Below are 25,238 nucleotides of genomic sequence, written 5' to 3'. Positions count from 1 at the left end.
ATTGCATGCAACCCCTCAAAGAGTGCGCAATTTTCCTCACTCTCTGCTGGAGTGTGTTGGAAGGAATGAGAGAGACCCGTCGTACACCCCAAACTTCCGAAAACATATTTATTATCGCATCCCCACACCATTGGCAAATTGAGATAATGCGCCCTATGACTCATGCTGGACCCCTTAATGGTCCTCCCAGGACAATTTTTATTATGCTTGTGCAACTTGTCGCACACATTTGCCCAAAAACACCATTCAAACACATCACTCAAACAGGGTCATCATGCAGCAATTTAGCACGAGAATTAAGAAATTGCCATCCAGGAATTACTTTCAATGGGTCTCATGAGAGGATGAGATGAGCTGGACGCATTGGACAAGTTTAAAAAAAAAACTTTTTTTGGTGAAAGAATTGAAAATAAAAATTATTAACCTTCCGTATGCTGTGGGCAAAAAAATCACGCTCATTGTCATGGGGTCTATTACCTACCCCTAATGACAATCGGAGGGTTAAAAGGATCTTCTTCACCTTTAATTGCATTTAATTTTCTCAACACATCCAACACACAAATGATAGTTTTAGCACGGTCGCCAATGCGGATAAGAGGCGACATTTAGCCGTTTGTATAGGACTAGGTAATACCTGGACCGTGGTTTTAGCTTAAAAAAAAATTTAAAATAATATCTAAACGCTTCAAATTCTCTTCATATTATCTTCGTTCATAAAGCATATGCTCTATGACATGAAAATCATTATAACTTTGAGCATTAGGTACCATCTCCTTTGAATATGATGCTATGCTATGCGTTCATTCATTTTATAGACACATTCATCAATGGTGCACTGATGCTTTTGCTTCATGCACTCAAACGCAAAACGATGTACAATGGGCTGAATGGGGGCATTATGCATTTGTATATTTCCCCCTGTTTCTCAATAAGCTGATAATGAAAAAATTGTGTATGATTATTCCCCATATATTGCCTAAATGCATTATGATTCTCTGTCTGAAATATCCATGCTGCATTTGCTTCATCCATTGATACCCTGAGATGTACAAAAATGAATAAACTCCTTCTATTTATCTTTGATTCCAAAATCAATTGAAATTGTAAACTTTCGCATCTTCTATGTATGTAATATAATTTCTCATCAGATTTTCCGTACAAAAGATGTTTTATCGTTAAAAAATCCATCAAATTATCGCCATTTTGTGTAAATTAATAGCCTTTTCAGATCCTACCATTGACCTTCATTGGGATGTCCATTTCAATGTGAAAACTATTCTTTTCACATAACGCAGCTTGTTCATTGTACAAAGAACAAGCACACAAACCTATAGTTTGGTACTTTTTGAATATAGGAAATTCAATCTGCCTCAGCTCTCATTCAGTCCTATACCGATGATGTTGGAAATGAGTGGAAAAAAGTATATTGATGAAAATCCATTCCTATTAATTTATCCATATGTGTGTGGGTCGAAAAATGGGGTCCATTTCTCCAAATAATTCCCTCTTTCCATTCAGAAAAATTTCTCTTTAGCTGTGATTTTTTTTCTCGTCTTTACTTCTCCAAATGGCTTTGATGGAAATTATTGGGTGTTCTTCATACAATGCAGTCAGTTTGTTCGGAATTTTCCTCTCTTTCTCACCCATCGGATCAGATTTCTGCATTTTTTTGCGTGTCATGAAGGATATTTTAGGGACGACAGGAGACTCTTCTGTGGTCCTTTTCTCACTTTGAAAAAAAGAAGTGAAAACGCCTCAATTTCCATTTTTAGCCCCAGAGCTCTCTCATCAGCCACACAGAAGACATCGACATCCTCTGCCCAAAAAAAATGGTTGAATGGATTGGATACGACGTCTCGTTTGTGCTATGTCCTCGTCCTTTTCCCTGCTCTTATATGTATGTACATTGATGAGCCCCCCGCCCCCCTTCCTGCAGAAAACACTTGAGATGGCATCCTAGAAAGCGGAGGAGCTTCCTCTTTGGCCACACTCCGGAAAATATCTCTCTCAAACCCATAGTGTGGGCGAATAGATAGAATTTAAGCTCACAGGAAATTGCTATACATATATGCCAAGGCAAAATGTGAGGAACACTGAGGAAAAATTTTCAATCAAAAACACGCAAAAATATCAAACAGAAGAGATTTCTTTAAGAGAGGAATTGCGGGAGTTTTGCTTATCAAACATTCATCGTTGACATCCTTTGAGTCCTTTCAACGGGGTGTATGACAGAATATTTAATGATTTATTCAATAAACTGCGGCAGGTTGTGTCCTTAAGACAAGCTATATAATTAAACTTGGTTGCTCTTGTCAGCGGAGAAAGGTGAATTTAACACCCTCTGTTTGATCAAAACCCTTTTGTTCTTCTTCTTTTTCTAATAGGGAAGGACGGTTTAAATTGGATCATTTGCACTCAAATTTGCCTTGATCTTATTTGAATTTTCCCTTAAAAATTCTTATTGGAAATCTGTTAATTTTGGTGAAGTTTTCAGTGGGAGAAAGAATAAAATGGAATGTTTTCCATCAAATTGAGAACTTTGCTTAACCCTTACTTTATTGGCAACAATAAACAATTTCGTCCGACGATATAAAGGTTTAATCAGAAATTTTATGGAAATAAGTTCAAAAGGTCTGACTTGGATCCTCTCATAATAAATAAGATAAAAAAAAGGTCAAAAAGTTAATGCTTTGAAAAATTATTTTTTGTAGCGATTTCACAAAAGGAGTTTATCCGTTTTCCCCATAAAAAATTTCTCATTTTATCTTATACAATTTACTTAATAGAATTTCATCTTTATAATTATTCAAATATTATTCTTCCATTCATATCATAAGGATAATTTTTTTGATAAGAAATTAGTATTTTCAGTCGTAATAATTTTTTGCTTTAAAAACTGCTCAAAAATTTAATTTGAAAACTTAATACAAACTCCTAACTAGACAGCTCTACTTTAAAAATGAAATCACGATTGTTGCTTGGGAAAAACAGGAAAAACAAACCTTTAATTAAAATATCCAATTGACTGTGAAATATTCTTAGTTAGTGAGATTGTTATTAAAAATTTATTTAAAATTATTCTTGAAATAAATAAGGCAAAAAAAATCAATGCACATGATTACTTTCAACCAAAACTTAGATAAATATAATTTTAATAAATTCTAATTTTTTTCTTTAAAAATATTTCTTATGACCAAGATTTTTTTTGCATGTTTTCCTTATTCTTAATGATATATTTAAATGTTTTTTTTTTAAACATTATACCCAAAAAATCGTTTTATCTTTATTATCCTTTCTTTCTAAAAAAATAAGTTTGCAAGAGAAATAATTGAATAATTTTTCTGTTAGTTATAGATTTTTATTTATTCAAGATTTTCTACGATTTTTCTTACATTTTTTTTACAGCGATGTTGCGTAAAAAATCAACTAAATCGGTTTAAATTCTATTTAATAGAGAATTTCGGGCTTTTCATGAGAGTTTTCCTCTAAATTCTCTATCAAAGATAGACTTTTTTAGTGGATAAAGCATCCTCCGTACCAAATCAGTTAAACAATTTTAATCTTAATTGACTTAACAGCTAAAACGGCTAAAATAGTACTGGTAAAAATGAAACGCTGAAAATCAATGTTTTCATTTTTTTCTTGAAATTTTTCGATTTTTCAAAGAAAACTAATCTATATTTTCAATTCTACAAAAAACTCTTAAAAACTGAGATTTTAGTTAAGGTACGTAAATAATACCAAAATAAATTCACTGTAAAATAGACAAAGTTAAGCAGTTCAAAACTATTAATCAAAAATAAAATATCAATCTAATAGTATCAACAAAATAAATAAGTTTATAAATGAAAATAAAAGAAACAACCAGATACAAATTTTTATTTAATAATAAAACTCCCAAATCAATAGCATTGAAAATGAAATTGAGATGTGCAGTACAGTATAGTTTTACACAAATATAACCTCAATTACTACTAATCTCTAACCTCAACATCCAAACTAACCTCTAAACATTGTTATCTCGACGTGAATCAATATTTAATCATGGCGGGTGGGGGGTCAAAGTTTTTTATCTCAGTGCGATGCTTTTTTTCCAGCTATATGGTGTAGTGCGGTATCCCTCACAGGAGTTGATGAAAAAGGACATTCCCCCTCCTGCCCAATCTATGTCACATCTTGTAGCACATAGCAGAAGAGAAGTGTAGTAAAAAAAACTAACCCCTGCACACATACAGAGAGAGAGGGAATAAACGACATTTTGGAGACCCATTTGAACTTTTGGGGAGAGTTCTAAATGAAAATTGTGCATATGGACAAACACCCATCCCGCGCGTTTGTACCCAAGAGACTCTCCCCGAACTTCTCAGGCGAGTTTGGATGAGCAGCAGCAAATAGTGTTGATGCGAGAGCGAACGGTGCGGGGTTTGAATATGGTGAGAAATGTGGGAGAATTGTAGTGAGTGTGAGTGAGAGAGGGAGAAAAGAGGCGATGAGGGAAAAAAGTGGGTATTGTAAGAGGCCAACCATACATATATACACACATGTGGGATTCCACCCGATATCATATTGCCAACACCACACAGACGACGGTGTTGGCACATACAGAGACAACAGGCACCGAAAAACACACCAGCAGCGGATGACAGCAACAACACCCAAGCCCCCAATGCAACAACAAAAAAGTGAGCTTCGACAAAAGCACAACTCTGGCACCGTGAGTGTGACGATTTTAGAGATTGCCATTGGTTGAGACACGCCAATCCGCGTCGATTATAACACATTCTGGGAGTGGCTAGAAACGGGTGCGGTCGGCATCAGCTTGACACCCCGAGGTGTGATTGCAGACACCAAAAACCAGACAACAAATACAGGAAATATTGTTGATGTGCTAACCAGTTTCTTACCGACCGGCATTAAGGTTTATAGTGTGTCCGTTGTGTCGCGCCACGCAGTTGTTGTTTCCACCTCAACATTGCGCATATTTTTGCATTTCGGTTCAATCTCCGCTCTGGATTTTTTTTCGTGTGCAGTGTACACTCTCACTCCAATTTTTTTCGTGTAATAAAAACTAGTTGTGCACTATCCTACCATATTTTTTTTTAAACATAACTACTACAAAACTACAACACCATTCCCGGCGCTCTCCGGAAAAATCGGTTAAAATTACACTTTGAGGGAGAGCAAAAAAAAGATTTTAAAACTTTTCAGCAGTTTCAAGTGCGTGAAAGTTGGAAAATAAAAATATTTTTCTGTTTGTGAAGTAAAATAAAAATGGATCCCAGTGTTGTACCAAATGTATGGAGTGACATGAAGATGTGGATGAAATGGAAAAGGGGTAAAAAGTCGCAGTGATACGGCGGCAAATTGCAAAAAATTTCTGACGCCAACCCCTTCAACTATATATCGCCGGACATTGTGAATTTTAAATGAAAAATCTGTGATTAATGTAGAATTTATGATGCATTAATGTTTAGAGGAATTTTGTGTTTGAGAAAAATTCGGGATTTCACATTTTCCTCATTGAAAAAGCTGCCCGTTCGCACTATAACGTGCGTCCAATACATACAGGAAAATTCAAGAAAAATTCTCTAGAACATAATTTTCCTTGTGAACTGTGTGCAAAAGAACAAAAAATAATGTGCTATGAATAAAACTAGGACACATAGTTAAAATAAAAAAGAAAAAAAAAGGATTTTCCAATCCAAGAAAAAAAATAAAAACGCGTTCGTGTCCAATTTTCTCAAAGTGGGAATTTTTGTGATGAGATACGATATAATAGAATCACATCAGTCTGCCAGAATAAGCAATTCTGCCCAAGGAATGGCTTATCATCCATTCTTGCAACTGTCCCGACCCACTGACTTCAGCGTATCGTCGCTGCTGACAGCTGGTGCACCACTTCAGGGACAAGGATCACCACCATCCTCCTATTTTCCGGCGGCAGCACTGGCTGCCCTTACGGGCACCGGGCAGACGCCCCATTCGCACCTCTATCCCAGTGCCATACTACCAAAACTCACCACAGCGCCCCATCCGCACGTCCATCATCAGCTAAATAGTCAGTACACCACTGCCGAGGACGTTGTCCTGGCGTCCGTTGCCCACCAACTACATCCCGCCATGCGACCACTACGTACCATCCAGCCGGATGACGACGGTGTTGTGGATGATCCAAAAGTTACCCTCGAGGGGAAGGATCTCTGGGAGAAATTTCACAAATTGGGCACGGAAATGGTCATCACGAAGAGTGGCAGGTGAGGGATCCAACTCCTTTACTTTTATTCACCTATAGGAGCTACTTACTCGACTACACCTTACTCGTCTCAAAATCTCAGTCAAACTTTTAGGAATTCAAAGCCACGAAACTCCCATGTCAAATCCTTAAAAAGTTATTTTTTGGCAGTTTTGTGATTAATTTTGTGAATCTGAAACAGATTTAGGTTTTTTTTTCTAAGACCAGATTTGTAATCATTTTCTCAAGTATTCAGTTGATCTTAATTTCTTATAAGACTTTTTGATTTAATAAAATATCTTATTGGAAAGTTTCTAGTTTTTTGTGTTTCATTTTTACCAGTGCATTCAAATATTCTTTTGATTTATTCTTCGTTGAAGTTAACTTTTAAAAAAATCAGTGAAGTGACGTTTTATTGGGTATTTTGTTAGATTTTAGTGTTTCATTTTGCCCAGGATTAATTATTTGTTTATACAATTTTGAAATTTAACGAAGTGAGAAGTAAGAATAGTTAATTTTGAAAGTAAATAAAAAGTGAATTGAGTGATTTTTAACTTTTACAATCAGATTTTAATCATTTTATGGGTGGATAAACTTATTTACATTTTAGTCATGAAGAAAGAATTTTCTTGTTTTTTTTTTAAATTTTTTTAGAGATTTAAATTGATAAGAGTTTTGCCTTAAACACTTCTCGGGATTTCTTTTGTTTTAATTTTTAAAAATTAACCTCTAAAATCGCTAACAAAACCCAAAAAGAAATTCAAAAGTTTTATTTCTTTTGAAACTTTTAAAAAATTGAGAAAAAAAGAATATTTTAACACATCCAGGACGGCTTGACGCACATCGGCGTCCACTGACAGTTCTCAATTCTGTACGCTGTAACAATTTGCCACTCTTTTTGCGTTTGACATTTACCCGGTAGGAAAACTTCTCCAACATTTTTTCAGCCAATTTTGATTGCTGACTCGTGAGGTGTTCATATATGATTAATAAATTTTTATTTATTAAATTTCTAAAATGTGTTGGAATCAATTTGAAATGATTTGAGATTGATAGTGACAAGAAAATGGAATATCTAGAATATTCTATTCTATTAATCTTGATATTGACAATAGAACGAATAGAACATTCTTAGATATTATTATCCTATAAAGATTATGAAAAATATCATGTCAGGAGAAATAAAATTTTCAAAAATTAAAAAAAATAAGAAATAAGTAGAAGGATATTTAGAATATTCTAGTTTTTTTTAAGTGCTCTGTCACAGAGAAGATTTTAGCTAAATACATGTATTATGAAGTTTTCAGAATTTTTAGAACAAAAAAATCAACCTGCTCGTTCACGTTATCATTACCATTTATTCTTAATATAAAACATATAAAATAATGTAAATGCTAGAAAATTCTGAAAATGGTTCAGAACGGATAGCGAAGCATTTTTTTGACATATCTGGTATATTTTCTCGTTTCAACATAACCTAATTTTTATTCTGGTGCCCGAAAAAAGTGAGAATTATGGAATAAATTAGCAAAGAAAAGCTTCCAGAAGTTTCCCTTTAGGCTATAAAATAATGTTCTAGCTGAAAATTCACATGGAAATTTAATTTTAAGTGTTTTGTAGCGGAAAATCTTCATCGCTTAAAACTTTAGGTGAGTTAGGTTATATATTTTGCGAAAAGAAAATTTTCCTATTACATAACCTCAATTTAATTTTTGTGATAAAAAAATGCTACATAATGTTTAATAGCAAAAAGGAAACTCGTCTGAGAGATTTTCACTGGAATTGTCCCATAAATCTGACTTTTTCCCACGTAAATATAAAAGTGCGGTTATGTTGGAATGAGAAAAAAATGCCAAATATGTCCAAAAAATTCTCTTCACCAATATCACCATTTAAACTATTCCTCTGACTGTTCTGTGAGCTTGAATTTGATGTTCAACATACAACAGTTAGTGAAATCTTAAAGAAAGATTTTTGAAATTTAAATTGTATTTTAATTTGAATATTATTCTTTTTTTTATTGTTTTGTTTTAGATTATTTTATATTAAAAGAATATTTGTGTTTCACTTAAGTGAGTATTCTCTCAAATAAATATTTTCTGATAACGTGCGAAGAACATAAGCACACTATGGTCCCACCGGGTAACATTTCTGGACGCCAGTGACTAATTGTTACATGTCGCGTAAAAAACCTTTGGGAAGTATTTTACCCGTCGTCAGTGTGTTAAAGAAATTTTGTATTTTTCAATCGTAAAGAAAATCTAATAATAAAAATATAATCGTTAGAATCTAGATCAGAACCATATATTGAAATTAAGATCATTAAAATACTTAATTAGGAAGTTAAAATTCATATTTAATTTATTTTTATAAAATCTTATGTCTTTTTTTTCGATTTAGATAAGAAACAGCACTTGTGATTTTTTTTAACCCATATGACTTCAAGAGTTTCATTTACCTACAGATTTTTAATTAGGTTTGTTCATTTTACTTTATTCAATTAAATTAAATCTTCAAGAAAGTTTGGAAGTCTTTGTTTTCATTGGAAAATGGCCCTATTTCTATTTAAATAAAACCGTTTCTAATCATTTTTCGTTTTATTGCTAGAATTTGACTAAAATGATTTTTCTAAAAATTCTTTAAAATCACTTTTGATTGACAAATAAATTAAGAATTAGGCTAGTTTATACAAAACTTTTTTTATGTAATGTTAGGAATAAATTTTAACGATTATTAGATATTAGAATTTTTCTGGGCTATTATATTTTATTAAAATTTATTTAAAGATCTACCCTGTTGTCTGAAATAGATACTTAGGGGAACGTGGCCCAATTGCGACCCCCTAAATTCTGTTTCAGAAGGATTGAAAAAAGTCATATCAAAATGAATTAAATCTTTCCAAGTTCATAAAAATTTTTACGTCATTCATAGTTCCATAATAAATATTTCGATCCTTATTGGATTGTTTAGTTTTTTTAAACGGTCGGAAATGGGTTAATGCGTAGTAATTTACAATCATTTTAAAAGAATCAAAAATTAGGAAAGATAAAATTAAAAGTTATTCCTTTTTTTTCAAGTTTAAATTCAATCAGTTTAGTAAATAAACAAACATTTTTTTTAAAAGAATTAATTCTAAAGAACTAAACAAAATTAATTTTCGAAGAGAAAAATCGGAAAAATCTCACTAAAAACTTTTCCCAGAAAATTCTTTATTCTGAATGAAATCTTTTCGCTCGTGTGCGAATGTTCTGTGTGTAAAACCTTCAACGGATAGAAATTCATTTGCCGTCGCTAAGAGAAAAGAGATGCGAAGGTTCTTTATCGTGCAAAAAAATCGTATATTTTGCTCCCGCTGAATATTTTTATCTAACGCACGTAGAGGTGTGAAGTGAATCCATTTGAAAATACTTATTAAACATATACATACATAATTACCATACCTATGTAGGTATATATAAAATTTATACACAGAAAATTGCATCTAATTTCTCTCTCATCGCTTTACAAATTGATCTGATGGACGCGTAGTATAAATAGTTTCTGATATTTAATTCCTTTTTGCATCGTCGAGCCTAAAATAAATCTGCACTATATGTGTGGCGGCTGTTGAAGTGCAAAATGCTCGCAATTCGTGGTGCAAACATGCAATCATCAATTCTTATAAATAATTAATCGAGACACTAAATTGTCAATTGAAAATTCATTGCCTTATTGGTTGGGAATTTTGCAATAAAATTTTCAAATTGAATTTTGCAATAAAAATCAAATTTCAATCAAATATGTCCCTTTTGGATCAACATAAATTTACATAAGAGCTTGCAAACTTCCACTTTATATCTCCCTCCACTTTGGCCAATAAATATGCGCAATTTTTCTGCAATCTGCATACGCACAGCTAAAATTCTCCCTCGCCAAAAAAAATAATATTTTGCATAAATTTTGGGAAAGAAGGAAAAGGAATAAAAAATTCACAGAGATAGGAATAAATTCGTTAAATAAAAAAAAATCGTAAGTTTTGAAGGAAAAAAAATATTTTGCTTGTGAGCCAACAAGGAGATGGAATAAAAAGTGAAAAGTATAAAACAGAATATGAATTATACTGAGCAAAAGCCAAGAGCATGGTGGTCTCTTTGATTGTAAAACCTCCGTGTTTGTTTCATACTATATATATGAAGTATATTTATCCCATCTCACTCACGCCATTCCTATTTTTCCTTTGCAAAATGTTGCTTATGCACTCACTCGCGCTTCTTTTCTTTTGCAAAGCAAAATGTACATTTTGCGATTATTGAACAATTTAGCGCGGGCTTAGGGGGCAAACTATGTACACACAACATACACACACATCATGCTCTGCAAAAGCACCAAAGGTTCATCTCTTTATCGGCAAAAGATGGGAGTTTAAATGAATTTATTAGGGCGCCCTATTCATTGCTTCTCTCTTGTTGGCTCCTCTCTTTCTCTTTCTCTCTCTTAAATATTAGTAAGATTTATTGAAGATAAACTTATAACATTTAATTATAGTAAAGAAAATTATTCAATTTTCTAAAGAAATTCAATTATTGAGGTCGATTCTGCAGGAAATTTCAATTTTCTTACAATTAGAAATTTTTATGGCAAAATTTTGAATAATCTTAAGTTCACAAAACATGTTTAATAAGATTAATGATAATAGTCAAAAAAAAAGTTTTCCTCTATTATAATTTTTTTGGTTGGAAAAAAAAATTTTTCACTTTTATTTAGTAAGATTCTTTAGATTCTCAGAAGATTCTTTAATACATCAGCAATTTTTTTGACAGCTACTTCTTAATCTGTCAATATTTTAGCTGTGTTTCTTTCAGACACAGCTTTTGTGTACCGAGCAAAATCGAAAGTCGTCAGATCGGGCTCAAACTTGGGATGAGCACGAATTAGGGTCACCACATTCCAAAAAACGTATGCGCCAAAAATTTTTTTTTCCGGCCGTCCGGCCGTCCGGCCGTCCGTCCGGCCGTCCGTCCGCCGTGGTTCAACCCTAAATTGCAAGAGAACGGTGATAGATAGAGACTTGCGGTAAACGGCAAAGTTTAAATATCGACTGGAAGACATCCGATTATGAGGTCAAATCCACCCCCCCACCCCTCCGTCCGCCATTTTGAATAACCTCAAAATTTTGTTTTCGCTATATCTCAGCCGCTATTATAGCTAGAGGGCTGAAATTTTGATATGTTGTAGGGGCCATCAATACCTTTCCAACGATACCTCATTTTCGAAAATCGGTCAAGCCGTTTAGTCAATATGGCCGCCACAATTTTTCATCGAAAATCGACCATAACTCGAAAACGGCTTGACCGATTTTGATCAACCCGGGGTCAAATGAAAGATCTCAACAAACCCCACAACTCTTTAGAACATCAGAAGTTTCAAAAGTGACCGCTAGAGGGCCAAAAATCAAAAACAAAATTTTCGATTAGTTTTCGATGAATATCTCGAAAACGACGACATAAATTTTTTTCATTTTTTCATATGTTGTAGCTGACCATATTATCTAGCTTCATGCCAAAAATGAAGAAAATCTATGGATCCGTTCTCGAGATATAGCCTTCCAAAGTTGGCATGTCATATCTCGGGTTCTACAAGTCCGATCTTGATCAACTCAAGCGCAAATGAAAGGTTTCGAGAAACCCTACAAATGTCTAGAACATTGCAACTTCGAAAAATGACCGCAAAAGGCGCTAAAATCGAAAACAAAGTTTTCGAAAATTTCGAACTCGAATTTTGCGAAAATGGCGACATAAATTTTTTTCATTTTTCGATATGTTATAGCTGACTTCGAGACCTTTAAAACAAAAAAAAATTTATGAAAATCTATGGATCCGTTCTCGAGATATGGCCTTCTAAAGATTTCTTAGGGTATGACTTTTCAACTTTTCCCGACTTTGCGCGTATTTAAACTGATTCGCGTTCTAGTTTGCTCTCACAAAATTGGTACACTGAAAGAAACACAGCTCCCGTAAGCTTGGTCAGCTTACCAGTACATTTTTTTATCTATTTATAAGTTCTTTGTTCTTCCAACTAATTCTCATTCTGTTGGCGATTCGTTTATTTTTTCAGCAAAATTTCTCCATTTTATTAGCTAAAGGTGAATTTCTTAAACTGTCAATGTGGTTTTTTTTATTCTTTACTCCGTCAGAAAATTTGTTTACTCTGTCGGAAAACTATTTATTTCGAAAGGAATATTCTGTATTCTGTCAGAACATTCTATATTCTACCAGCAAGATCCTGAATCTGACAGAAAATTATTTATTCTGTTAGCAAGAATTCTTATTCTGTCAGCAAATGTGTTTGTTTCAGTTGGAAAACTATTTATTCTGACAGGAATATTCTGTCAAAACATTCTATATTCTGTCAGAAAACACCTGAATATGCCAGCAAATTATTTATTCTGTTAGCAAGAATTCTTATTCTGTCAGCAAATTATTTATTCTGTCAGTAATTTTGTTTTTTCTGTTGGAAAACTATTTATTCCGAAAGGAAAATTTTATATTCTGTCAGAATATTCTATATCCTGCCACAAACTCTCGAATTTGTCAGAAAATTATTTATTCTGTTAGCAAGAATTCTTATTCTATCAGCAAATTATTAATTCTGTAACTAATTTTATTTTTTTTAGTTTCTTCAAAAAAATTTTGTATGCTGTGAACCAATTTCCTATAATTTCTACGTGAAGACTAATTTATTTTGACTACAATTATGCCTATTCTTTCTTAATAAAAACAAATCCTTTGGTATTAATTTTTCTCAGTGTAAATGGGGGACACAAACACACTGGAAAGAATGTTTTGCAAAATTTCCCATCGTAACTTTTTCCGCGCGATAAGGCGCCTCATCAAAGACTTTTCGCACAGATAAGGCGAGAACAATTCAACAAAAACAAAATAAATACTTAAGCATTTTGGCGTCTGTAAATAATATATTGCTTGTGATGGATTTGAGAAAAAAAAGGAAAAGAAAAGAGATGGCAGAAGTGCATGAAGGAGCTCCGAAAAAGGGATTTAGGAGTGAAAAGAGAAAAAAAAAATGAAGATGTTCATAGCAAAAAGCCCATCAGTTTAAAAAATTAATGCTTGAGAAAATTCGATTGATATCCTTCTTTTGAGAAGGAGACTCCAAACTCACACAGATAATTTCCTTTCGTGTTAAATGATTGGGAAGACTTTTGTTCCATCCATGAAGTTTCAGAGATCGCATTTCTTTGCATTTTTTTTCTTCCTTCTCTTGTTTGTCTCTCACTGTAAACTCCCAAAAAAATTATTCTCGAACCTATAATGAGATAAAAAGAGTAAGTGCTTCTTAACGTTTTTTTTTTGAAAAAGTTTCTTTCATTGCAAAAGTAAAAATTCTTCTCATCTCATTTTTTTCTACTTCTTTAAATCTCTTTGCAGACAAATGTTTCCTCAAATGAAATTTCGTGTATCCGGATTAGATACGAAGGCAAAGTATATTTTACTATTGGATATTGTTGCTGCAGATGACTATCGCTACAAATTTCACAACAGGTAAGAAATGAAAAATAATAGCAAAGAGATAGATAAAAATAACTTGAGAAAAATGCATGGAAAAAATTCTTTCATTTCTTGAATTTATATTTCCCAATTTTATGTTATTTTTGGAAGCAATAAATTTTTAATGCTTTGCAATGCAATTTGACAAATTATTGAGTGGAGAAAAAAAAACATTTTTTTGTACCTCTCCAGTAGGTGGATGGTAGCTGGGAAGGCTGATCCGGAAATGCCAAAAAGGATGTACATCCACCCTGATTCACCATCAACTGGGGAACAGTGGATGCAGAAAGTTGTATCATTTCACAAATTGAAATTAACCAACAATATAAGCGACAAGCATGGATTTGTAAGTACTGTACGTTGTATCTGTTATCTAAATTATTCTAATTTTATTTTTAAAACTATAAAAAGGGACCTTCGGCACCTCTAAAAAATAATTCTTCTCACAAATTAATTGCTCAATAATAAATTTATTTAATTGCTAAATGATATTTTTGAGGAATTAATCAAAAGAATAAATTTTGTATTCTAAAACAATTAATAAAATTGTGCAAAGAATTATTTGTGAAAACAGAGAGATTATTTTATATTCCTTTTAAACTAATCTTACATTAAAGTGAATTAATTAGGGGAAGACGGGGTAATTTGGCCACTTTGGGGGTTTTTGGGATATATCAAGCAAGTGTGGTAGTACGAAGAAAAACAAATAGCCCTATTTTGTAGGAAATTTTCCGGCCTACAACTTTCCCATATAACACTTTTCTCTATCTCTATGAGAAATGGGTGAATTTTCCATTTTCCTGGACCCTTAGCTTAGTGGCCAAATTACCCCGAGCACGGGTAATTTGGACACTTTGGCGCATGAATTATTGAACATAAAAATTTTTGGACAATAAAATAATTTTATTTTTCCGATTATTTTATTGGAAGACGAGGTAAATTGTCGCTTCGCTCCAATTTTCCTCGCCCCGCTTCGCGGGGGGTTTTGCGCTTCGCGCAAATTTTAGAGAAAAAAAATTGTGATGATTTATACGTTGATTGGAGCCACTCATCAACCCAAAAAAATTGCAAAGAGAAGAAATCATTTTCATACAACATTTCAGGCGCGAAATTCAAAAATTCGCAAAAAATGCATGACTGTTATATGGGGGCTACCCGAAGGGGGGCTTTGGGGGGAAAATGAATACGGCCACTCGAAACCGCCTGATATAAGGAGCCTCTGTACCAAATTTCATCGCGATCGGTCAAACGGTGTAGATTTGTATAGCCGAACACGACGGAAGATTACCAACAAACAGACCTTTCTTTATTATATAGATAGGACATTTATCTAAGATTCATTTCCAGTAATTTGCCAGATAAAAATATTTAACAGAGCCTCAAACTTTAACATTTTCTGAACCATAAACGAGCAAAAACTAAAAGCAGCCGTTTTTCAGATTTTCGTAACTTTCTTTTTTTAGCTAAAATTTTTTGGTATAAATTGTTTATAATCATAAATAAATCATTAAAAGGCACAACCATAGTGAATATCATGAACATGCGTCGGAAAATAGTGCCGGAAAAACTCAAGTGGCCAAATTACCCCACTCCAATTTTCCGGATAAAACCATTTCCACAGGAAAATCTGTTTGAGATATCGGAAAATGGATGTCACTATCGTGTTTATGGGGAATCAATGGCCCTTAGTGACGTATAAACTAATTTTTAAGCATTAAAAAATTATCGGAAGACTCGAATTTCCAAAATGCCAAAAGCACTTGAAAATGGAAAAAATGGTTTTTATCAAATAAAAGAAAATCTAATGATCGGATTTTCCCCAAACTTGGTACAATTGGTTATCCCTATAGGGAGTATAAACTGTGAAGAAATGGATTTTCTAGCATTAGCGGTAATACCATTTTTAGAAATCGAAAGTGGCCAAATTACCCCGTCCTCCCCTACACTAAATGACTTGTTGTAAAAAAAAGCTCTTAGACTTATACTTAAGTATAAAAATTTGGCTAATGCCACCTTATTGGCTAATTCGTCTTCTCTACGTCACAACATGGAGGAATAGTCTCGATGCAAAGTTTAATTAAACAGTGTATGTACACAAAATTTTTGAAAATTCTTACACTTCTCGACAAATAAATAGAACCATCCATGCAGAAAAATTGTTCTAACAATTAAATTTATTTTTTTTAATTCTGATTAATTCTTTATTTCATTGTGTAAAAAAATTCTAGTTAGATAGATTTATTTGTATTCTAAGAAGATTCTAAATTTCCTCCAAAAAAATTGATAAAAATTCAATTTAGACATCCAAACACTCTGCCTTAAAAATAATCTCTTAAATATTCTTACAGTCAACTTAATTAAAACCACTTATTAACCCCTCAAGACTTTAATCATTATTTGCAATCAAGCAAATTTCTTCTCCGCTTTAACAAATTTAGTATTTAGCAAGAAGTCAGTCAAAAAAGTAAAATATTCTAAATAAGACTCTCTAACTTTAGACTAAGGAAGAGAAATCAGAACCTGGCATCGGGAGAATCAATTTCCTCACTGCCAGGAGACGTTTCGCCCAACATTTTGCATTCTTCTTAAATCATGTTTAGATGGTGGGTAATACACCGAACAAACAACTCAAAAGAGAAGGGACTTGGAAATATTATAATTATACAGCCATTAAAAACATTTTGTTCTTAACACTCACACCAAAGGCAGATGATTTCTGGATAGAGGAGAAAAGAGAGAATATATAAATGCTTAGACAGATGATGAAGAGGAAAAAGAGTTGTAAACATGCGATTACAGAATATCTAAATCATGGTCTGCTCATGACATTATTATCACAACGTATGCCGTATTGTGTGCCTTCTCTTAATTCTTTTTCTTTTCTTTTCTTTCTAAACTTTTCCATACACCGTGAGAGTTTTCTTTTTTAATTTTTCTAATACAATATATTGTTACTTTAGTTTAAAACAAGTAGCAATAACTAAAAGCTTCATCTAATTGAAATTTAAATCAATATAAAAGAGTAGTCAGAGTATTTAATTCGATTAAACATTACCGTAATACGCTGAAAATGAATTTATTACGCCTCGTGTAATAAATTAAAAGTTCTTTGGAGAAAGTTTACCCGACTGGCGCTAAGTCTGTTCGTTCATGTTTCTTTACGTTATAAACACCCTTTTTGACGTAAAGTTGCAATATATTACATGGAAATTATTTATTTTTTACATTTTTTACACAACGAGTAATAAATAATCCAGTAGGAAAAAACCCGGCCGACGCTTAGACTGCTTTTCTTTTTTTTTTTCAAGTTATGCGTTAAAATATTACACTACAATCGATTTGTATACACTACAAGTATTAAAAAAAAGAAACTTCTGTCGAAAAATGTTACTCAGCTGGCCGGACTTTACATTTTTTTTTGATTTATTATACTTATTTTAAAGGAATCGTAAGTGATAATGGCGCCCCCTTCATTAATAAAATAAGTTGAGTTATTCACGTTAGTTCCTTCACATTTCTTCTGCTAGGAACAAGAATTATTTTTACACAAAAAATTGTAATATTGAAAAAATTTGTACATATTAGAAAATTTTTATTACCCGGCTGTCAATATATTGAAACCCTAACGTTATTCTGACGTTAAAATTTAGTAAGCTAATGACGAAATTCTGACCATTCTTTACGATAATCTAACGTTATTATAACGTTAATAAATAGTAAGTAAAGTCAAAGTTATTATGTGTTAGCTGGGAATATTTACAATGTAATTAAAACGGTATTTTGTGCAATGAAAACTTCGAAATTTTCGTGTATTTTTTAAATCCTTCATTCGTATTGAATCCCAAATATTTTTTAGCCCTCCCGGCTGGCAAAACATACTTATAATCTGTCAAATGACGTATAAAATTGAACATTCAAGGCGCCTATCGCAATGAAATGTATTAACAAAATTTTACACTTTGATGAAAGACAAAAAATGTGCCCCAAAGCACCGCCACCGTTTGCGCCGTTTAAATGCACAATGTTCATCATTTAGCTGGTTAATATATTTTGTATATTTACCAGCACACTCAACAAAATTGACATGGCTGCGTCATTTTTAAATAATGTCCAATATTCCAAATTTATCTCTCTCCCTATTATAAGAAAAATTTGGAAGCTGTGATAATTGTTAAATCATGTTTGAAGAATCTTCTCCACCAATATACTTATTTTCCATTTGATGCCAAACATTAGTGCCTCTGTGGTGTCATCAAACAGCGGAATCTTTTTACTGTCGGTACGCGCTATGTTTTCTCTATTTTTATTGTATTTGATTAATAGGAAAAGTCAATAATTTTTTCAACACTCTTGCTCCTTTACTTTTTTTTGTTTTACTTCTTTTTCATTTCATTTCATTGCTATTCAGCCCCGCATCTCGTCATTTTTGATAATGACATAAAACTTCGTATATATTCTTTTTTTTTCTTCGTGAAAGAAGGAAAAAAAAATTGACCGCAAGAGAGGGAGTCAATATCATTTTCATAAATAAATAAACATGTCTTAAATGCGGCTTCTTTCATGTAAGTTCGGTTTTATTTTATATTTTTCAACTCTAAATTCTCTTCCTTCATACGATAAATCTTCTCTCTCTCATTGAAAATGCATTTTGCAATTGCAAAAAGGAGAAAAGGGAACAAGTGTCAAAATGGCTTCCTTGCAGAATGGGGCGTAATTAATTTGAAGTCTTTTATTTTTTGTTTCATTATTATTTTTGTAAGTCTACATTAAATTCAATAGGAGGTATTTATCAGAATTTTAATACAAATTAACTCTTTCAAACTATCTTTATTACTTTGCAAAATCTTACAATATTGAAGGAAAAAAGAAAAACTGGTAGAAAATATAAAAAAAGAAAAATATTAGCAGAAAGTTCTATTATGTGAGTATTAATGCAAGTAAAAGTTTAACAGAAATGGATAAAAGCTAATCAATTATTTTAAATAAATAAGTAAACAAATTCTAGCAGTTTTTCCTACTTTTTACATTTAAGAATTATTTTTTAGGCTTTTGACTGTTTGTTTTATATTTTTGTAGCCCATTAGCGTCTAAACATCAAACTTAAGATTTTTTCAAGTCTTTCAAGTAAAATTTGCAAGAAGAATATAACTGCTAGAATTTTTCTAATCAACACGTATTGGCTTTTTTGGTTTTAAATCTTATCCCCATTAGCTTATTAGTATTAAAAATGTATATAAACAGTCACTTTTCTTCTAAGGATGAAAAATCCTTAAATTTGAAAGATCTTGCTTGACCCATACTCCCCTATATTGATCTACTCTATGAGCTCAATTTTGCGTCCTTGCTTTGAATGTTTAAAAAGAATTTATCCATACACATTGCAAATAATTCAATATTCGAAACATCGCGCTATTATTCTTTCCATTTTGATTATGAAAATTGCCCGAATTAAGTGCAAGCATAATGGGGGTTCTTATGCCGCTTTGAGAAGGGGGTAAGGTTTATAAAAAATTAAGCTAAGAAATGTACGTGGATGGATTCAAAAATAGCGGTCAGGTGGAACTGTGGGGGCTGCCTTTACGTGTCTCTGGGGCAAATGTAATCATCCACGCATCGTTCAAACATACTTTGAATACATATTTAGATGTCATTGAATTATAAAAGAATAAGAAGAAGATTTACTGTAAAGAAAACATATGATTGGCTTACTGCTAACTTTGAGGGTGGAGCTTAGGTGTAACGTCAATTTGAACGCTTGAAAAGAGCATGAAAAAAAACCCTTCGCGTGTAGTGTTAACTTTCTAGCACATTTTGTCCCCCGTTTAGAGTGTTGGAGGCACGGATGGCAATAAAATAAAAGAGAGTCGTTGGAAATATATATAAAAAAATAAAACAAGATTTGGGCGGCGATACTAAAAGTCGACTAGGCGGGGCTACTTATAATAAGATAATCGTCATTTCTTGCACATACTTTTGCCACATATTTCTGTACACATTCTGTATGCCAAATCAGTGGCGACATCTCCAACAAAACCACGATGGTGTGTTAAGCGCACCAAGAAACGGAGACGTTGGAAAAAGACATGCGAAAATGTTATTTGGTGGTGCATTGCCTAGTAGAAGAAAAGATGTTCCGAACACCCACAAAGTCATTTATGTATATACAATGCGAAATGGGTGAGAGAGTAACAAGGAGAGCAATATAGGAGAAGATGTAGAGAAGCATTAAAAACCATAACCGCGAGTCTTTTGCAGAGAGAAGAAATCAATTTTCTTTAATATAATTTCTCAATGTTCGCCCCGAATAATGTTTCTCTCAGCCCCCCTTATTTCCCATACAAATTCCACCTTTTGCTACTTCTCTGTCCCTTTTTGTGCGAAATTACATTAAAATGTGGAGCATTTTACCGAGGAATCTTTTTCCATTCGACCGGGGGAGCTGATGGACTTTTTAATCTTCTCACTTCGCTTCAGTGGGCAACGCGGGTTGACTTCCCATGCGACACAGGGATCCCTTTTTTTGTAACTCCTCACTTCCCTTTGAATTTAATTCAAAATGATTTTGACAGTGTTTCAGAAGTTTGAGACAAATTAGTAATTTCCTCAATAAAGTCGTGATTTTTTTTGTTATTATTTCATCCACCGTGGGGAAGAACAATCGCTGATGCATGCGATTTGTATAAGAGGGCACGACTTGTCGTTAATGGTTTTATTGTTTGAATTTAGAGACAGTCACAACATATCGCACTGGCATCATTCGGACAGAAGATTTTACTTGAAATTTCGCAGAAATATTTTTAACTTTAAACCAGTCAAAAATGCTTTCAAATGGTAATTATTGTAATTTTCTAGCAGTTTACGGTAGTTTATTTACTCTAGTCTAATTGTGTAAGCTAGTCTTAAAGTTTTAAGCTAGTTTTAAGATTTAATTGTTTGGTATTCAATGCAAAACATGTATGTGAAAAACTGCTAGAATTTCTTCAGTTTATAAATTTAAAAAAATAATTAGTTTTTTCTTCTTTTGTTTTTTTGCCTTCTTACTTGTTTTTGCATATATAATAGAACTTTTTACCCTGTACATATCCGATCTTATCAATTTTCTAGCAGTTTTTTTACCGTGCCTTCACTTCATTCTAGTTAATTTGCTAGGAATTCTTAGTTTATGGAGTTTTATGCAGGAAGATCATTGTAGTTTGTAGAATATTTTACACTCAAAAATGTAGACACTTTAGTTTAATTATTGCAGTTGGAAGATTACATAAAAAATTCTAGCAGTTTATATTTATTCTGGTGAGAAAATTATCTTAATGATCTTTTAACTCATTTGTACTAGCCTTGTACCATCCAGAGTTTTCGTAAAGTTTAGTCTTCAATACAAAACAAAACTGCTAGAATTTCCTTAGAACTTAAATGTTAATTCAACTATGTATAATGACATCTTTTATCTATCGTTCAATATGGCTGAAAATTAGATCTAAAAGAGCACTATAGCAACACACAAAAGGGGATATATTAAATGAAATTAGTCTAAATATGCAGAGTTATTGATCTCTAGACATTCCTTCTCCCTTTTATACCTATATGTACTACGTGTAGTACTCAATGAAGAAAAAAAGAAATCCTTCCCATTTATGCTTCTTACACCATATCCATCTCCCTCTCATGGGACCATATGAACAAGAAGGGGTGAACTCTCCTCTGTTGTTTCCCCCGTATAGCAGACATTATACTTTCCATCCACCACGGTACGGTAGCAGGGTGAACGAAGGAGTTACCAAAGTTACATTTTTTATTATTCTTCTTCAATATTTTTTTGTAAATAAAAAATAAATAAACTTTGCTTCAAACGCCCCCATAAAAGAAAATATAAAACTCTGCGTTTTTTTCCCACCTAACAAGACAATCCATCAAAAAAATAAAAGAAAATTTGGCTGTGAGAAAATTAAGGAACAATAAAAATGTGAATTTTGAAGTGTCTTCCGGAGCACCCTGTATTTTGTGTATGGTGGCAAATCGGGGGCTTAGCCATTGTAGTTGAGAGTCCTTCTCGATGGGGAGTTTTGTACATAACATAGCACTCACTTTTGCGCGCTATATTTGATCATCGCAATTTTCTTGCATAATTTTCTTATTGATGTTTAGCGACACTTGAGCGTCACCGTCACACCACAATGCTCTCCGCGAAAATTCCTCCTTTTAATCACACCTATATTTCCATCATCGCAATCTCTTTTATCCCTCCCGTTACAACCACTTGAAATGTGTTTTTGAGATAATCATTAATCTATGCGCGATTTTTATTGTTTGTGCCGCACGTCTCGAGGACACATTCACAAAACTCAGCATATACATACATGTATATGTATGTATGGTGAGGAGTTCGTTAGGAGATGGGTTTTTATGTACCTCTTAAAACCCTCTAAAATCATTTTCTTTGTCATTTACGACGACAAAACCACGCCGCGGTATTCGCACGGGAATTAAGACATTTTCCTTGTGCTATATACATATGTACATATACATATGTAGGTATATTGGGAAGAACTTCCCAAAGGGAATTTTTTGCATTTTCTTTCTTGTTGCTCTATAGTTCGATATCAGAAATAAATATATTTGGTGATTTCTAGCAAAAGGATCTACCGAATATTTTGATTATTTTGACGAATGATCTTAATCTTGACGAATATTCCGGATCTTGGCGATTTATCTGAATCTTGGCAAACATTCCGAAACTTGACGAATATTCCGAGTCGGGGTCGTTCAACGGAATCTTGACGAATTGTTTGAATTTTAACGAATTATTTAAATCTTGGCGAATTGTCTGAATGTTGACAAATCATCCAAACTTGGTGAATGTTCCCAATCTTTGCAAGTCAACGGAATCTTGAGGAATTGTCTGATTCTTGGAGGAATAATTCGAATCTTGGCGAATATTCTAAATCTGGAATTCAACGAAATCTTAACGAATGAATAATCTTGGCGAATTGCTTGAAATTGACAAATCATCCAAACTTTGCGGATATTCCGAAACTTGACGAATATTCCGAATCTTGGCGATTGACGAATGATCGAATCTTAACAAATCTTAGAATCTTGACGAGTATTCCGAAGGTCCGAAGATGTTGCTTCAAACAGCTATTTATAGTTTATTTTTTAACCTTTCAGAACTATTAAATTAATTCTTTTTTCTTCAATTCATTCTCAAAATTAAATAAATTCACATTGGCTTTTCTTTATGGCTTCAAATGAATTTTCAATTCAACATAAGTCTTTGCAATTAGTCTTATGTTACCTACATTATTTTTATCAAAAGAAAACCCTTCGTGCTAACATCTAACAAAACTCTCCGACAATCAGATTTTTTTTTATTAAACTAATGACTCAATTTTGTTATAAATTCTCTTTCCCTCCTCCATTTTCATATCTCATACTCATTGTTATTTTATTACAGAAAATATGTTATTATTTTCTTTATGCTATATGTAGAGAAAGAGAAAGCAAATAGACAAAGAGATTATTTTGAGTGTGCCCTCGTGCTTCTCCCGACGCTCCTGTTGGAGATTTTTTTGTTGCCCAACACCGCACTGTCGGTTAGGTCATTGATGAAGAAGGAAAAATATCTCTGTCATAGACACTCAGATGCGACCGATCCCTTTATATTTGTCCGCCTATCTTGAGCTCTTTTTTTCTTCTCCTCCACTCTCTCAGTGCTCTCATTTCCCACCCAAAAAGCCGCACAGTGGCAATGAGTACGATGACAATCAGCAAAAAAAAGAGGAGAGATCTTTTATGTTTATGCGGTTTAGGAGCCGAATAGTCTAGTTTTAATGTCGAGTGGTTTTCAACAAAAAGATTAAATTTGTTGATCCTTTTTTTCTGCTCTCTCCCTGTCCTCTGCTTTTGCCACTGCGCCAGAAGGACTCAATTCACTGTCTGTTGTCCTGGCTCCCTGAAAATCTTCCTGGGAGCATCCATGGCGATTAGCTAAAGCCCGCACATTTTTTTGAATACATAGAGAAGATGTAAAAGAAATAAAAAGGGAATGTACCACCTTTTGGCGTCATCGTATGCATTTGAAATGTACATATCGCGCAAATATATATTGAAGAGAGGTGATTTTGGCATCTTGGACATAAAGGAGTCGCGTAATTGAGGGATATTTCTTTGGATATTTCGCCGGATGACGCACAAAGGTACTCTCGCGCTTCACTGACGAAGAGTTGCGTGGGTGGATCCACAAAGGGATGAAATTTCTTTGATATTTGAAATTCCACTTTGTAAAATTGATTTATTTGATTGAAATAAAATTCCCGCCTAAATATTAATTCATTTTATTTCTTTAGGCTCAGAATTTTGTAAAACTTTAACCATGCTGAATTAACTTATGAAAACTGCTAGAACTGAGAGAATTTTCTGGGATTTTTCTCAACAATTTTCTCTAAGGAAGGAACTGAAAATTGCACTTCTCAATATGGTTTGTTTTAATTTTTAGGCGGAAATTAATACCTACGAAAAAACTGATAGAATAAACATAAATTTCCGACATCCTTTTCAACAAGTTTCTCTAAGCAAGTACCTATGTATTTGAAAATTGCATTTTTCAATTTATTTTGCTTTAACTCTTAGGCTGAGGTTTCTACAAAAAAAACTGCTAGAATTTAAATAATTTTTTTAGATCCTTTTCAACAATTTTCTCTAAGGAAGGAACTGAAAATTGCATATCTGAATTTAATTTGCTTTAATTTTTAGGCGGAAGTTAATACAAATAAAAACTGCTAGAAAAAAATCTTAAGATTTTTTTTTATTGATTTTTAAAGATAATTGAAAAAATTATTATTAATTGAGGGTGACGTCAAATTAGCTTTACTAATTGAGAAGTAAATCAAGAAAATTCAAGGAAAATAATTAGAAAAAAATTAAATTATTATTTTAATTTTTTATTCTTCCCAATATTTGAAGATCTTCTACAATCTTCATTGAGCCTATCAACCATAATTTTGTTTTATTTTTCGTAAAAGAAAATTGGAATAAAATGCAAGAAGTGCAAAGAAAACTTTAAAATTATAATTATAAATTAATTTTTTTTTATTGTAAAGTGGGATCATTTGAGGGAATTTCCGTTTTGAATTAAATTCTGCTTTTAACATTGTGGCAAAATTCTCTCTGTGCAATGGTAAAATCATCCCCATCGCAACTTTGCTGCTCGTATGAATTTCTCTTAAAGAAGATTAAATGAGATTAGATGTATCATGAGTGAAAATGATATGGGGACTTTACGTAATAGGTCCTTCCCTCCCCTAATATTCCTAACAGACTATTTTATCCCTGTGTATGATCTCCCTGAAGAAATCTCCTGAGACGAGAAATGGACAGTCCGCCTTTTTATCTCAAATAATATTGCCCAAATTCTCCTGAGACAGCTGGGCAGCTTGAAAAAAAAGCTTAAGAAGGGGTGAGGAGGT

At 32.9% G+C, this 25,238-nt stretch overlaps 2 protein-coding genes across 14 annotated transcripts in view; one reads left to right on the top strand and one right to left on the bottom strand.

The window, feature by feature from the left end:
• Positions 1-25,238, bottom strand: part of LOC129795284 (toll-like receptor Tollo) — a 650,843-nt gene that overhangs the window by 248,183 nt on the left and 377,422 nt on the right. The window lies entirely within an intron of this gene.
• LOC129795290 (optomotor-blind protein) overlaps positions 4,810-25,238 on the top strand; it is a 49,482-nt gene continuing 29,053 nt past the window's right edge. For 7 of the 13 annotated variants that reach the window (XR_008751110.1, XR_008751111.1, XR_008751109.1 and 4 more), the window contains exons 1-3: positions 4,810-6,254; positions 13,657-13,770; positions 13,969-14,131. Coding sequence is in view for 4 of the 13 variants with exons in the window: in XM_055836385.1 (XP_055692360.1) it covers positions 5,761-6,254; positions 13,657-13,770; positions 13,969-14,131 (771 nt within the window). In the remaining 9 variants the exon portion in view is untranslated. The remainder of the gene's footprint in view (positions 6,255-13,656; positions 13,771-13,968; positions 14,132-25,238) is intronic. The other 6 variants (XR_008751113.1, XR_008751114.1, XM_055836389.1 and 3 more) reach the window with 3 other exon arrangements.

Source organism: Lutzomyia longipalpis, chromosome 4 (genome assembly GCF_024334085.1).
Source record: "Lutzomyia longipalpis isolate SR_M1_2022 chromosome 4, ASM2433408v1".
In the NCBI taxonomy this organism is placed as follows: domain Eukaryota; kingdom Metazoa; phylum Arthropoda; class Insecta; order Diptera; family Psychodidae; genus Lutzomyia; species Lutzomyia longipalpis.
This window is presented reverse-complemented; position numbering and strand designations above follow the sequence as displayed.